This window comes from Vigna umbellata, chromosome 1 (genome assembly GCF_029865625.1).
Source record: "Vigna umbellata cultivar VRB3 chromosome 1, Vumbellata_1.0, whole genome shotgun sequence".
Taxonomy (NCBI): domain Eukaryota; kingdom Viridiplantae; phylum Streptophyta; class Magnoliopsida; order Fabales; family Fabaceae; genus Vigna; species Vigna umbellata.
Window position 1 is genome coordinate 1,138,573 of NC_142165.1, and position 14,535 is coordinate 1,153,107.

General features: G+C 39.0%; 1 protein-coding gene across 1 annotated transcript; it reads left to right on the forward strand.

Annotated features, from left to right (window-relative positions):
- Positions 1–11,419: 11,419 nt before the first annotated feature.
- On the forward strand, positions 11,420–13,819 carry LOC148204357 (uncharacterized). Its single transcript, XM_088105587.1, has 4 exons — positions 11,420–12,030; positions 12,100–12,914; positions 13,035–13,323; positions 13,417–13,819. Exons 1-4 carry the CDS (start codon positions 11,420–11,422, stop codon positions 13,817–13,819), a joined length of 2,118 nt encoding a protein of 705 aa, XP_087961713.1.
- The last annotated feature ends 716 nt before the right edge of the window (positions 13,820–14,535 follow it).

The window sequence follows — 14,535 nt, forward strand, 5'->3', positions numbered from 1 at the left end:
AACTTTGGCATGTTCAACTAAAGCAGAAAACTCTTTAATAGCTAAAGGGTTCACGGCTAATTGTATGTCTGCTCTCAATCCATTTTTAAATTTGCTACACCCCCATTCTTCATTTGCTGGTTGGGTGTAGAAACGTCCCAAATGTTTGAACTTGTCTGCATACTCAACTACCGACTTGTTACCTTGCACGAACTGTAAGAACTACACCTCTTTTGCATATCTTACACTGTCCGAAAAGTACTCAACATAAAACTTATCCTTAAAAATTTCCCAGGTAATAATCTCGCCACCTTCCTTTAATACTAGCTTCATGTTGTCCCACCAGTGTAATGCTTCTCCAAACAGCTGATACTCGGAGTATGCCAACCTAGTTTTTGATAAACAATTTTTCGCATCAAAAATCTTTTCCATATTTCTTATCCATAGATTAGCCTCGTCCAGACTTGTCCTCCCATTAAAAGTAGGTGGACGGTGTTGTAGAAAGTTTTCTAAGGTCCATTCCTGAATCCTATGAGGTTGAGCTTCCACAGACGTGCCATTCTTAGATAGTTGCCTTAAGGCTTCCGCATGTTCTCTTTGACTGGCTTCAGAATTCAGCCTAGCCGCTTCTAATTGTTGCAGAGCCGTTTCGTGCTGTTGCACTAAAGCAGCGCCCTATTGTTGAAGAGCAGATGCGATAGCCTCCAAAGCCCTTGCCAAGCTTGATGCGTAGGATAAATCCACAACTCTTAGTCATAAGGACGAACCGCTCTGATATCATTCATGTAACATCCCATAATCTCACACTTGATAATTCATAATTGATATATTGTAGCATTACATTTAAGGTAGCATCCCATAATCTCACACTTGATAATTCATAGTTGATATATATATATATATATATATATATATATATATATATATATATATATATATATATATATATATATATATATATATGTTTTAAACTCAGATTTCAACTACAAACTCATAAATATAACTTGAATTCTTCTAATTTATTCTTTTATCTCTTTCTTCATTGGCACTGAATCAGACGACATTTGATGAGTGCATATTTATGCCCACATTTATGCTTTAAAATTCAAATTTTTGATGGGATAATTGTGCTTAAATGGTTGATTTTAAGTGAATTTGTGATGATTGGAATTGTTGGGTTTGGGAAATAAAGAGACGTAAAAAGTGAGTTTTAGCGCATAAATTATTCTTGGATGTTCTAATGTTTATTTGTGTAGCTTAGAATATAAGTTTTATTGGTCCAAATGGCAATTCAATGCCCAAAATCAGATTTTATTTGGAAAATAATATACAAATGGGCCAAACAGACAGACTTTACCCTTGCACCTCCTAAAATCCCTACATACACTCCTATTTCTGAAACAGGCCAACAACCAAGCCCAAATACTAAGCCTTTTCTACTACACCTCCCTAAGTTTCCTATTTCTACCCCTCTTAAATCAGATTTCACCAGATTCTGCCACGTGTCCAAATCCTCCACACACAGATCTGACCAACCAGAACATGCCACCTCATGCCTCTTGCCACGTCAGCCTTGTCTTCTCTAACAGAGAAACCCTAATCCAGCAGAACCCTAGCCGCCACCATGTGCTGCCACCGTGAAACAGCGCCGCCGCGCCGCTCCATCACCGGACAACCACCATCATTCTCGCGCAACCCAACCTTCGTTAGTTGTGGTCTCTACCGTGCCGCCAGCCGCCGCGAGGTTGCCACTCACATGTAGCTATCCATCCCGCGCTAGTAAGGCCGCCGTCGCGCACCACACTCATCAACATTCCTTCATCTGCTCCCGTATAACGAATTATACGATCATCGCACATACACAAACACAAACAAGTAGGGTGAGCTAACATGCAACAAATCATTTATAAAACATGCATAATTACTTTGATACACTCAACAAACATCATGTAATAATTATGTCAGACACCCCCATACCATCATACAACAATCGCACCATAGATACTCCTCCCATCATACCACAATTCCTAATAGACACTCATCCCACAATACCCCACAAACACTCATCCCACAATACTCAATAGACACTCATTCCACAATACCCAATAAACACTCATTCCACAATGCTCAATAGACACTCATTCCACAATACCCAATAGGCACTCATCTCACAATACCCAATAGACACTCATTCGGGTGATACGTTGATGAGAGGTCACGGGAGGTTATGCACTTGTGATGACTTCTACTTCTTCTTACAAATACACTTCCAAAATATTCCATACCATCCACAAGGTTAGTCCTCAACACTATGTCCAAAACCGACACATAGACCAGGACCTCCTGCCCCTCTCACCACATAATTCATCCCTCTCTACTTGAGACTGGATGATTATTAGAGTATCAGGATAACCTCCAACAATAGGACCCTCAACATCAACATATACACAAATACCATATCATTACAGAATCTCTCCACGAGACTCATACCATGCTCATATTCCTCAACTCATATTATACCATTACAAAATCTCCCCATAATACTCATATCATGCTCAGATGCATAAATTCAAATCCAATATAATAAAATACAATCATCATAGAAATCATACAAAATGAATATATCACAAAATAAATTAGCAATACTAAAATATCACCATAAATGGTCACCGGAGAAGAATCAAATGTTTGACGAATCAAACTCACCATAAAGGTCAATACATATGACTAGTCACAACTTACTGGATTTGACCAGGGATGCTCTATGATCAAGGATGTACCAACTCCGGTTTTTAAGATTCCTTTATCTTACCATCACAATTATAATTCATAATTCCATATCTACCACAATAACATGAATTCATCAGAAATTTTCATTCCAACAAGATATATTGCACAATAATTTAACAATACATAATCTGTTCAACAAGATTTAAGTTAAAAACTTGTCGAGTAGACTTTCAGGAAAGAGAGGTGCGTCACAATGGACAACTTAAGTACCAAGTCTTTCTTTAGCCAAAGTGTTCCTCAACTAGTTTTAACAAATTTCTTATTTACAGATTAAAAACATCATATAATATTAACACAGAAATTCAATATAGATAGATATACAATAAGCACATATATTTTTCATTAACAGTATTCACACAGAATTTCAAGACATGAATAGTAATGAAACAATACTAAATCATAATATAAAAGCTTAGAAAGGTTAGCTCCCTTACCTCTATTCCAGACTAAATCTCTTGCTCAGAATTTGTTGCCCCGAAAACCCTCCAGAACCTCTACTCTTCTTGCAACTAAAAATTTCTTCCTAACTCTTTCTTCTCTATTTCTCAAGATTTCTCACTTGATTCTTCCTCTCTTTTTGCAGAATAACCTCCCCTCTCATGGCTATTTATAGTCCAAAATTTTTACTATTTAACACATTTTTAATATTATTTATTATTTTAATATTATTTTATTATATTAATATTTTAATCACCACTTGACATATCTGATCCCTCAATAATGCCTTCAAACGTGGACTGCTTATCCACTATCAATATTTTAATTTTTTTTTAAAACAAAAGGTAGAAAAGAGTTTGAACCCATGTTCTTGAAATCACCACAATTTTCTACCATTTAAGCTACCAAAATTTCTTATTTAGCTTTCCACATTTTATTTTTACATAAACTTATTACTTATATTTTCCATTCACAAAGAAATTTACTACTAGTAATAAAATTGTTACTATTAACGTAAATATTTTTCATGGGTCTTACAAAAGGTGCAGCAGCGATAGATGCATATCCCCAAATAAATCGTTTGTAGTACCCGGTGAGGCCTAGAAATCCTCTTAGTTGTTTGATATTAAGACGAACCGGCCAATCCATCACAGTTGTAACCTTGTCTTTGTCCATGGACAACCCAGATCCTAAAACTAAATGACCCAAATAATCCATATTTTGCAAGCCAAATGAACATTTAGATAGGCGAGCATATAATTGATGTTGAAGCAATAGATGCAAGACAATTTCCAATTGCTGTAAATGTGAATTCCAAGAGGGGCTATAGACCAAAATATCATAAAAGAAAACCAACACAAACTTCCGCAACAATCCATTAAAAACATCATTCATCAAACATTGAAATGTTGCTGGTGCATTAGATAAACCAAAGGGCATTACGAGTCATTCATAGTGGCCTTGGTGAGTTCTAAAAGCCATTTTATATCAATCCTCCTCTTTCATCTGTATTCGATGATAACCAAACCAGAGATCCAGTTTAGAGAAAAATTTTGCTCCATGTAATTCATCAATGAGTTCGTCCACCGTAGAAATAGGAAAACTATCCTTAACAGTGATTGCATTTACAACCCTATAATCTATACAAAACCGCCATATGCAATCTTTTTTCTTTACCAAAACGATTGGAGAAGAGAATGGGCCAGTATTAGGAACAATAAGCCCTTCATCCAACATCTCCTGGACCATTTTTTCAATTTGCAGCTTCTACATATGAGGGTATTTATATGGTCTCACTCTTATAGGGCCAATACCTTACATCAAGGGTATAACATGGTTTTGAGACCTCCTAGGTGGTAACTGATAACGGTTGAAATACCGTTATTTTTATACTTAATTTTGACATTAAAAACATGACTTAGAAACTAGCTTGAAATCATGCTTTTGCTTAAGTTGTGAGAATAAGAGAGTTGAAGGCGATATTATTGGTTTTATGCTTCGCTTTCCTTGTTTTAACAGGAATTAAGATGAATTGGATGAAGAAGTTGAAGTAGCAAGGAGTTGGAGTCAGGAAAGGCGGGAAAAGTAGCACATAGAAGAATCGCAGATACCGCTGAGCGTCATTTTGGGGCGCCGAACGCCAATTTAGAGGTGCAACCACTGTTTTACGCCTTAGCTCCACCGTTGAGTGCCAATTTAGTGGTGCAACCACTGTTTCACGCTTGAGCGCCACTGTTGAGCGCTAATTTAGTGGTGCAACCACTGTTTCACGCCTGAGCGCCACCGCTGAGCGTCAGTTTAGTGCCGCAACCACCGCTGGGCGCCCTTTTGGGGCGCTGAGCGCTGACGACGTGGGCTTGGACCTGTTTTGTGTTATTTTTATGAACTATTTAAGGTTTTAGACGTCCTAGGGATTGGATCTTTTGGCAGAAAGAGACGCAGAGACACTCCTTTCACCCCTCGGAGGCGGATTTTGGATGCGGAAGCTCCGATCTTCAACTTTTAGGGTTTTATCTTTCATTCTTTTCCATATTTTCATCTAGTTTCACCATGTCTATGGTGAACTAAACCTCCATTGTTGTTGGGGAAACGATGTAATCCTTTGAAACTCTCATGTATTGAATTGATTTATATTATAAATTCTTTACTTCATTAATTGTTAGGGTTTTTCCTCTACGCTCTATGCATGTTTTGTTTAACTCATTCAATTGCATGATTATTGATGTTGTCGATATGGAAACATATGGAAAAATCTAGAACTGGGGAAATTCTCCCAAAAGCAATATTACCTAGACATAGGGATAATAGGTTGGTTGCCTTTAAGCTTCTGCGAATGTGTCAATACCCAATTTCGTCCGGGTAAATAAAATTCATCACAAAAATAAATAATAATAAAAAAAGAACAAAAGAATAAAAAAAATATTATTTGCTTTACTATTTGCACCCCCAAATTAAATTTTTATTCCTTAATTCAATGGCCCAAAATAATCTCACACTTTTTTTACTTCCTCACCACCCCTTTTCTCTTATCACACCCCACTCTCCGCATCACCTTCCACCTCACCCTCCATATCACATTCCACATCATCCACCTTTTTCATTTACTTTTTCCACCTCATTTCCTTATTAATTTTTATATACCAACTTTTCTAATTATTCCACTTACATTTTTTAATTATATCTTCTTCATCAACATTATTTCACCTACTTTCTCCATCCACTTTTTATATTATTTCTTTCACTTATTTTCCACATTAACTTTTACTATTTCCTAATTTTATTTCACCTACTTTCTCCACCCACTTTTTATATTATTTCTTTCACTTATTTTCCACATTAACTTTTACTATTTACTATATTTTATTTCACCTACTTTCTCCACCCACTTTTTATATTATTTCTTTAACTTAATTTTATTTCACCTAATCTCTCCACCAACTTTTTAGATTATTTCTTTTACTTATTTTTCACTTAAACTTTCTTTATTTTCCACTCATTTTTAAAAAAATTATATTATATTTAATACTCTTTCCATCCTTAACTCTATAAATACCCACATTCTCTTCACTTCAAAAACACACACACAATTACACAATATCCATCTTTTTTTCTCTCACACCAAACCTCTTCATTTCCATCCCAAAACTCTACTTCATTCTTCGTGCCACACGCACAACTCTATCCACACCCCCATTTTGTTTGGGCTTAAGCCCATTCCGTTTCTGCAAACAAAAAAAGAGGTTTGGGCATTGGGCTCATTTTGTTTCTGGTACCTCTAACTTTGCTGCTGCACCCTTATCTTGGGGCCTGGATAAGAAACTTCGAGTTGCACTCCTGGTTTTTATCTCTGCACTCCTATTCTTAATAGATTTCTTTGTTTTTATTTATTTGTTTGATTATTAGGTTTTATTGTATGTACCCCTTTGTATGATAACCCCCACCCCTATATCTCGTGTTTTATTTATTTATTGGACTTAGTTTATTTGCCGCACTCTAAACAAAAAAAGAAGAAGGATAAAATAGACATAAAAAAAATAATAATAACAAAAATAATGTTTTAAAGGTTAAGCACATGTGTGATCGTTCGCATCGTCCTTGTGCTAAAAATTTTTTCTCTTTCTTTTACAAAAAATATCAAAAAATATATTTTTAAGGTTAAGCACGTGTGTGATCGCTCGCATCGTCCTTGTGCTAAAAACCCTTTCTCTTTCTTTCATAAAAAATAATAATAACAAAAATCAAAAAAATATATTTTTAAGGTTAAGCACATGTGTGATCGCTCGCATCGTCCTTGTGCTAAAAAACATTTTCACCTTCTTTTTCTCAAAAAATACCAAAAAATATAAAATCTTCAAAAAAACTAAAAACATCAACACTTTCAAGCAAACAAACAATTTCTCAGCCAGAACTACGTGATCCTTGATTCTTCATCAAAAGTGGAGATACGTAGGAGCAAGGCTAGTCCTTGTCAGGTTCACTTCCCCAAAAATCCAATTTCATCCCTAACAAATTTCTCAAATAATTCCTCAAACAAACTTTTCAAGCAGTTTCTAAAAGAACTACGTAACCCTGATTTCTCATTTTAACGAGAATACGTAGGAGCAAGGTCAATCCTTGTCGGGCACAAAAAACTAAAAAATATATTTTGTTTCTTTAGACTTTTATTTTAAGAGATAGTTAAACATTTTGAAAACCACATCACATTCGCGTATTTAGTTAGAGCTACTGCCTTAGGGCAGGCGTTGTAGGGTGTTAATACCTTCCCTACACGTAACCGACTCCCGAACTTAGAATCTGGTTCTTGTAGACCATGCCTTATCATTTTATGGTTTTTTCGTAGTTTTCCAGAATAAACTATGGTGGCGACTCCAAATCTCTTTTTCAAACCCGTTATCCTTTTTTGGATCGTCGTCCCGTCGCGATTCCGGTTGCGACAGAATGTAATGCATAATTAATTGCTGGTGATACAAGACATTGTGATCTAGTAATTAAGAGTATGTTTTCTTCACGGAGACATTGGGTTTAAGGTAAATTAGAAAGTGACATTAACATTAATGAAGAAGATGAATTCATAAATACATGAGAGTGGATAGGATAAGTTGGAAACCCCAACAACATAATCATTCTATATTTTATACACCAATCACCAATTCATTCTTCAAACCAATTGATTAACACTTGCATTCATATTTATTTTCTGCATTATAAACACCAAGATTTTGTTTACAAGTCTTAATGAATCAAGAAACCACTTGAATGTCTAGGCTGTGAATCTCTTGGGAAACGATACTTGGTCTTACCATTTATTATTACTTTATACGATTCGGTACACTTTCCGGAGTATTAACAGTAACCCTTTTGGAATAGCGAAGACTGGTTTATATAGATGCAACAATCTAGCTAATTGAGGGTCCATGTCGTGAGGTATCTCCAGCGCCTCCTCCTGAGGAAAAAATATAGGTTGGGCTTCTAATGTAAAGAGTGTTGCAATAGCCTTCGTATGAGACATATTTCTTAAATGATTGAACTGTGTTGGGATGGCTATGATGGATTTGTCTCCATAAAGTGTAACAAATTTGTTGTCCAAGTAAAATTTTAAAGTCACTGTGCTGTAATGAGATGTGGGGACCTAGAGTGGCGAGCCAAGTAGCTCCGAAGACTAAATCAGCATCAGTAATAGGCAAAAGATCGGCTGCTAGTTGAAGGGAATGTCCTTGAATCATTACTTCCAGCTTGCTCACTAACCTTTCATCAATTAAAGAATTTCCATTGCTTATCAACACCTGAACATTTGGGACTGGCTCAATGGGTAATTTAAGGTTGGAAGCTAATCGTGGTTGGAGAAAATTATCGAAGCTGCCATTGTCAAGCAGAACTTGAATCATCATGCCATGGATAGAGCCTTGAAATCTCATTGTGCCTACACTTGAAGACCCTTTTAACACATTAAAAGACGGTGCTCAAGATTATTCATAGGATCTGTGGGACCCTGGAAAATTAATTCTGATAAACACCTTGTCAAATCAAAATTTATGTATGGAAACCCCTCTGCAGTGCATTAAAAACGCACATTCATAACTCTGCCACTCACTGCCAAGTGTCACCGAGATAGAATGGGAGTCAGTAATGGGGGTACAGGTGTCGACAGGGGAGACGCACGTTCGTGCGGATGTGGGAGGAACAAAAAGAATTTTCTGGAAAACCCTTCCTCTCTCCTGCACTCATCTTCTTCCTCCAAACTCAGACCCCATTCTCTCCTCCTTCTCTCTAGAACCCTTTCATCTTCTCTCTACTGTAACTCATACCTTTCTTCTCCGTTCAACCTTCAGAAACCGTAGGAACGTTCACGGCGTCGTGAGCTTTCACTGGAACCGAACGCTTTAGAGTTTTGTAACGGGTAAGCTCTTAACTCTAAACGCTCATTTCTGAGTTGCATGCGGACCCAGATCCAGCTGCATGCAAGGGTATAAGCTAAATTCTTCTACGTTTCTTTTGGTTAGATTTAGTGAAGCACTTGAGAAGAACGTTGAGGGTAGAAAACCATAGTTGAACGAGTCAAAAATCACTCTCTTAGGGCGTTCACTGCTGAACCAGGTAAGGGAAGCTTAGTAATTTAATTAATACTTGTATGTACTGTGAAAGCATGATATGAACTGGATGTATGAGATGTATGTTTTGTACGTATGCATGAACGAGCAATGTTGTACTAAATATATATATATGGTTGATATTATTTGAACTGTATGATGATGATGAAACGTATGAATTGGAAAACGGATGATTTCTGTAGAGTATGAGATGATGATATGAATTCTATGAAGTATATGATTTATGAATAATAAGAAATTATAAGATATGATTTGTATGAGAAATGTTGAGTAAGATAGATGAAAAATCTGAAAAATAATATTCTTTACCTTGATAAAGTATGCTCGTCATCGAACGGTCTTATACCGTTAGACTTTCTAATAAATGGTTAAATGGAATTCTTTTATTTGGAAAGAACTCCGCTCGAGAACGAGCGTCATCTTGTGAAAGGCTAGGTTTGAGCGTTCGGTTCAGCCTAGTGATACCCGACGATCGTAAAATAATTGAAGTTATATTAGTAACGCTCGGTTTTATATCCAGCGTTCGATATAGGTAGTGCTTAGTCTTATACTAAGCGTTCGTCCCAATCGGTGCTCGGTCTTGTACCAAGCGTTCGTTGTAAGTAGCGCTCGGTCGTATACCTAACGTTCGTCCTAATGAACTCTCAGTCTTATACTGAGCGTTCGTTCTCATTAGTGCTCGGTCATCTACCTAGCTTTCGTCCTAAGTAGTGTTCGGTTTTATACTGAACGCTCGTCCTTACCTTTGATTCCTGAACGGACGTAAATGACGTTCGAATTGTATAATTGGCGTTCGGTCATTGACTGGCAGTCGATCTCTTTTACACGATTATTCTTAGTGAAGTTAAATACTCGTCTTTTGTATAATTATACATTTGGATTTGGCCTAGAGCCTGTATACTTAAATTTCTATGGATATTGATTTTCTAACTGTAGGGCCATTTCCCTCAACTGATTGAATAGCCATGACGGTCGTTAAATACCTAGTGTCGATTTATTCTAATCTTGGAACGAGTCTTTGTAAATCCAGTCTTTAGCGTTCGTCCTCGTTCTTCAGAGAATTGAACGTTCGTTATTTTACACCCTTAAAACTAAAGATGAAAATGAAGATAAAGTGTAAAATTCTGAAGTGTGAACTATGTTTGGAGAAATTTTATGATGATGGATTTTGAACGAGCGTTCCAAGGAGGAACGTCTCTATGATTTGAATATGAGAAGTTGTGTAGTATGACCATGGTAAAGCTGCTGATGGCAGTTCATCCTGATGTTCCGTGAGTGCTCGTCCTCAAGTAGAGGGGAGTAGGTCATGTGTGGGAACGGCAGGAGGTCCTAGTCCTAATGAGTACTTTGGACTGATAGGACTAACCTCGGGTGGCAGCTGTTGAGTGTTCCAGTTATCACATCACCCGGGTGCACAAACACCTGTAGATACATGGATTCATACAGTCCGGACAGTCGGTCTTGTGAGAGCTTGGATGATTAATTCTATGCTGATATATTGTTGTATGTCTTGTATGTTTATTTGCACATGTTAAATTGTATGTTGGTTGTATGAATTAAATTACCTAAGCTTACCCTTGCGTTTCCTTGTGTTGTCTACTGTTTATGTACGTCCGTCCTGTCAATGCAATGATCAGTCGTGTGGATGTGAGCAGATGGAGATACCCTTTTGGAGGAAGTGATTGAAGAAGAAAACCTAGTGGACGTTGAAGTGAAGGCCGAGACTTAGATCGTCCAGTAGGTTTAGCTTACTTAAAATTTTTGGGACGTTCGGTTATTAGCTTTTGTAAAACCGTTCGTCTTGGACCTTGGTTATTCCTGTATAAATTTTTGAACCTTGTATCTGTTTACCGTTCGGCTTTTATTGGCTGATTTATTTAAGACTGCACTGTTTAATCATGTAAATGTGATTAGTTCTAATTTATGGTAATTACTATATTTTGGGATGTTACATTAGTGGTATCAGAGCAGTTTTGTTCTTTTAAAGGACACTGTAGGTTATGGGTACACTGTGTTTTTGCTGTGTGCTTAATATGTGTTTAACGAGTTATTTTTCAACTCTTTGAACATGACTAACGCTCGTTTTTCTCTATTCCAGAGAACGAATGGCTCCTAGGCTTCCTCCTCCCCCACAGCCTAATGAGTCTGACGCGTCCAACAACACTAGGCTGTTGGAATCAGTGATAGATAGGTTACAACAGCAGAATCATACTCTGATGGAACAAAACACCACGCTGATGCAGCAAAACCAGAATGCTATGCAGAGTATGGAGGCCGCTCGCGCCAACTCGGAAGCTACGCAGAGGCAATTAATGGATATCCTTGCCGCTACCAGGGGCACAGCAGGGGCGTCATCTTCTAACGCCGCCCAACCTGCAGAGTGGAGTTTGGAAAGCTTCCTACAACACCACCCTGCCAAATTCAATGGAAAAGGTCTCCCGGATGAAGCGGATCAGTGGTTGAGAGATATGGAAAGAATTTACAACGCCAAAAGATGTCCAGATGACAACCGTTTGGCGTACACTGAATATTTATTGACTGGTGAAGCTAGCCATTGGTGGTCGAGTATGAAGATGTTATTGGCTGAAGCTCAAAGTCCTATCTCCTGGGAAGTGTTTAGGACTAAATTTTATGAAGAATATTTTCCGGACAGTGTACGATTTGCTAAGGAGGTGGAATTCCTTCAATTGGTACAAGGTGGTATGTCCGTCTCGGAGTACACCAATAAATTCAAGCACCTGGTCCGTTTTAATACCATGGCTACGAGTGAAGAATGACAATGCAGGAAGTTTGAGAACGGGCTGAGAAGTGACTTGAAGGTATTGATATCCAGCCTGTGCATTAGATCCTTCCCTGCTATGGTCGAGAGAGCAAAGGTATTGGAGAAGAACGTTGCAGAGGCAGAGCAACAGAAGAAACAGCAAGTGAGTAGGGGGCCGGTGTTAGCAAGAAATACTGCAAACGTGAGGAGATCCCCATACGTTCGTCCAACCCAAGTTCCTAGTGGATCGCAAGCACTGGTTACCGTCAGCCAATCTGGGCAACAGAGGAGTGTGACTTGCTTTCAGTGTGGAGGACCACACTACCGGTGGGCTTGTCCTCAATTATCAGGGGCGAAATATTGTACTCGTTGCAGGCAGAATGGACATTTGGAGAATGAATGCAATATGGGAGGGCGAGCGGCAATAAGGCCGCCGAACGCTGGAAGAGCGCAGCAAGGAAGAGGTGGACGAGCGCAGGCGGTGGGGAGAGTGTATGCTATCACGGGTGCTGAAGCTGCTCGTTCAGGTACCCTTATCACCAGCACTTGCATGTTATTTGGAAAGCCTTGCTGTGTATTGTATGACTCGGGGGCAACTCATTCCTTCATCTCGAAGGCGTGCGTTGAGAAATTGGGGCTAGTGGAGAGCGAGTTACAGTTCGATTTGGTGGTGTCAACCCCAGCGGCTGGTGGGATTAAGACATCGACAGTTTGTGTCAGATGTCCTATAGAAGTTGAGGGGCGTAGATTTAAGGTTAACCTCATCTGTTTACCCCTTCAAGACTTAGAAGTAATTTTGGGGATGGATTGGTTGACTACCAATCGGATTCTCATAGATTGTGGGAAGAAGGAGTTAGTCTTTCCGAGTGAGGAAGAGGAGGAATTATCAGTCATGCTCAGTTAGTTGAAGGTAGACATCATGGAAGGAGCGAGCTGTTTTCTGATAATGACGCATGAAGACAAAGAGGTGGGGAAAGTGAATTTTGAGCGATCGTCCAACAATGAAATCAATGGAGGACGAACGGTAGTGGATGAATTCCCGGACGTCTTTCCGGATGAAGTTCCTGGACTACCTCCCGTTCGTGAGGTTGAGTTCACGATCGACCTAGTAACAACTGCCGCACCCATCTCGGTTCAACCTTATAGAATGGCACCAGCCGAGTTGGTCGAACTCAAGAAGCAAATTGAAGAGTTGATGGATAAGAAGTTCATCAGGCCGAGTGTTTCACCTTGGGGAGCGCCTGTGTTGTTAGTAAAGAAAAAGGATGGCAGCTCTCGGCTCTGCATTGATTATAGGCAACTCAATAAGCTGACCATCAAGAACAAGTATCCACTTCCAAGGATTGACGACCTACTGGATCAGCTGCAGGGTGCGAGTGTATTTTCAAAGATTGATTTACGTTCGGGCTATCACCAAATTAGAGTGAAGGAAGGAGACATTCAGAAGACTGCCTTTCGGTCCCGTTATGGACATTATGAATATGTGGTGATGCCTTTTGGAGTGACGAACGCACCTGCAATCTTTATGGACTATATGAACCGGATTTTTAGACCGTACATGGATAAGTTCGTAGTGGTGTTTATTGACGACATCCTCATATACTCAAAGAGCTATGACGAGCATGAAGACCACTTGAGGACCGTGTTGAGCGTGTTGAGGGAGAAAGAATTGTATGCTAAGCTATCAAAGTGTGAATTCTGGATGAAGGAAATCCAGTTTTTGGGGCACGTCGTTTCTGCTTGAGGTATTTCAGTGGATCCGGCCAAGGTGAAAGTAGTCCTGGATTGGGAGAGTCCACGCTCGGTCACAGAGGTTAGGAGTTTCGTGGGGCTCGCGGGCTACTATAGACGATTCATTGAGGGATTCTCCAAGATAGTAGCTCCGCTGACTCATCTCACCAGGAAGGATCAACCGTTCGCCTGGACCGATCGGTGTGAGGAAAGCTTCCAAGAATTGAAGAGAAAATTAACGAGCGCCCCAGTGTTGGTCATTCCAGACACGGCCAAACCTTTTGAAGTGTATTGTGATGCATCTTATCAAGGTTTGGGCTGCGTACTGATGCAAGAAAAGAAAGTAGTGGCGTACGCTTCTAGGCAGCTGAAAGTTCATGAGAAGAATTACCCCACGCACGACTTAGAGTTGGCAGCAGTCGTGTTTGCGCTAAAGATTTGGAGGCATTATCTGTATGGATCAACGTTTCAAGTCTTTAGTGATCACAAGAGTCTCAAGTACCTCTTTGATCAAAAGGAGTTGAATATGAGGCAAAGGAGGTGGCTTGAATTTTTGAAGGATTATGAGTTTGAACTGTTGTATCATCCTGGAAAAGCTAATGTGGTAGCGGACGCTTTAAGTAGGAAAGCAGTCAGGGTCTCGGCAATGATGGTAAAGGAGTTAAGTTTGGTGGAAAGTTTTAGAGACCTAAGGTTACAGTTCAACTTAGGAGCGAACGTTATTAAATG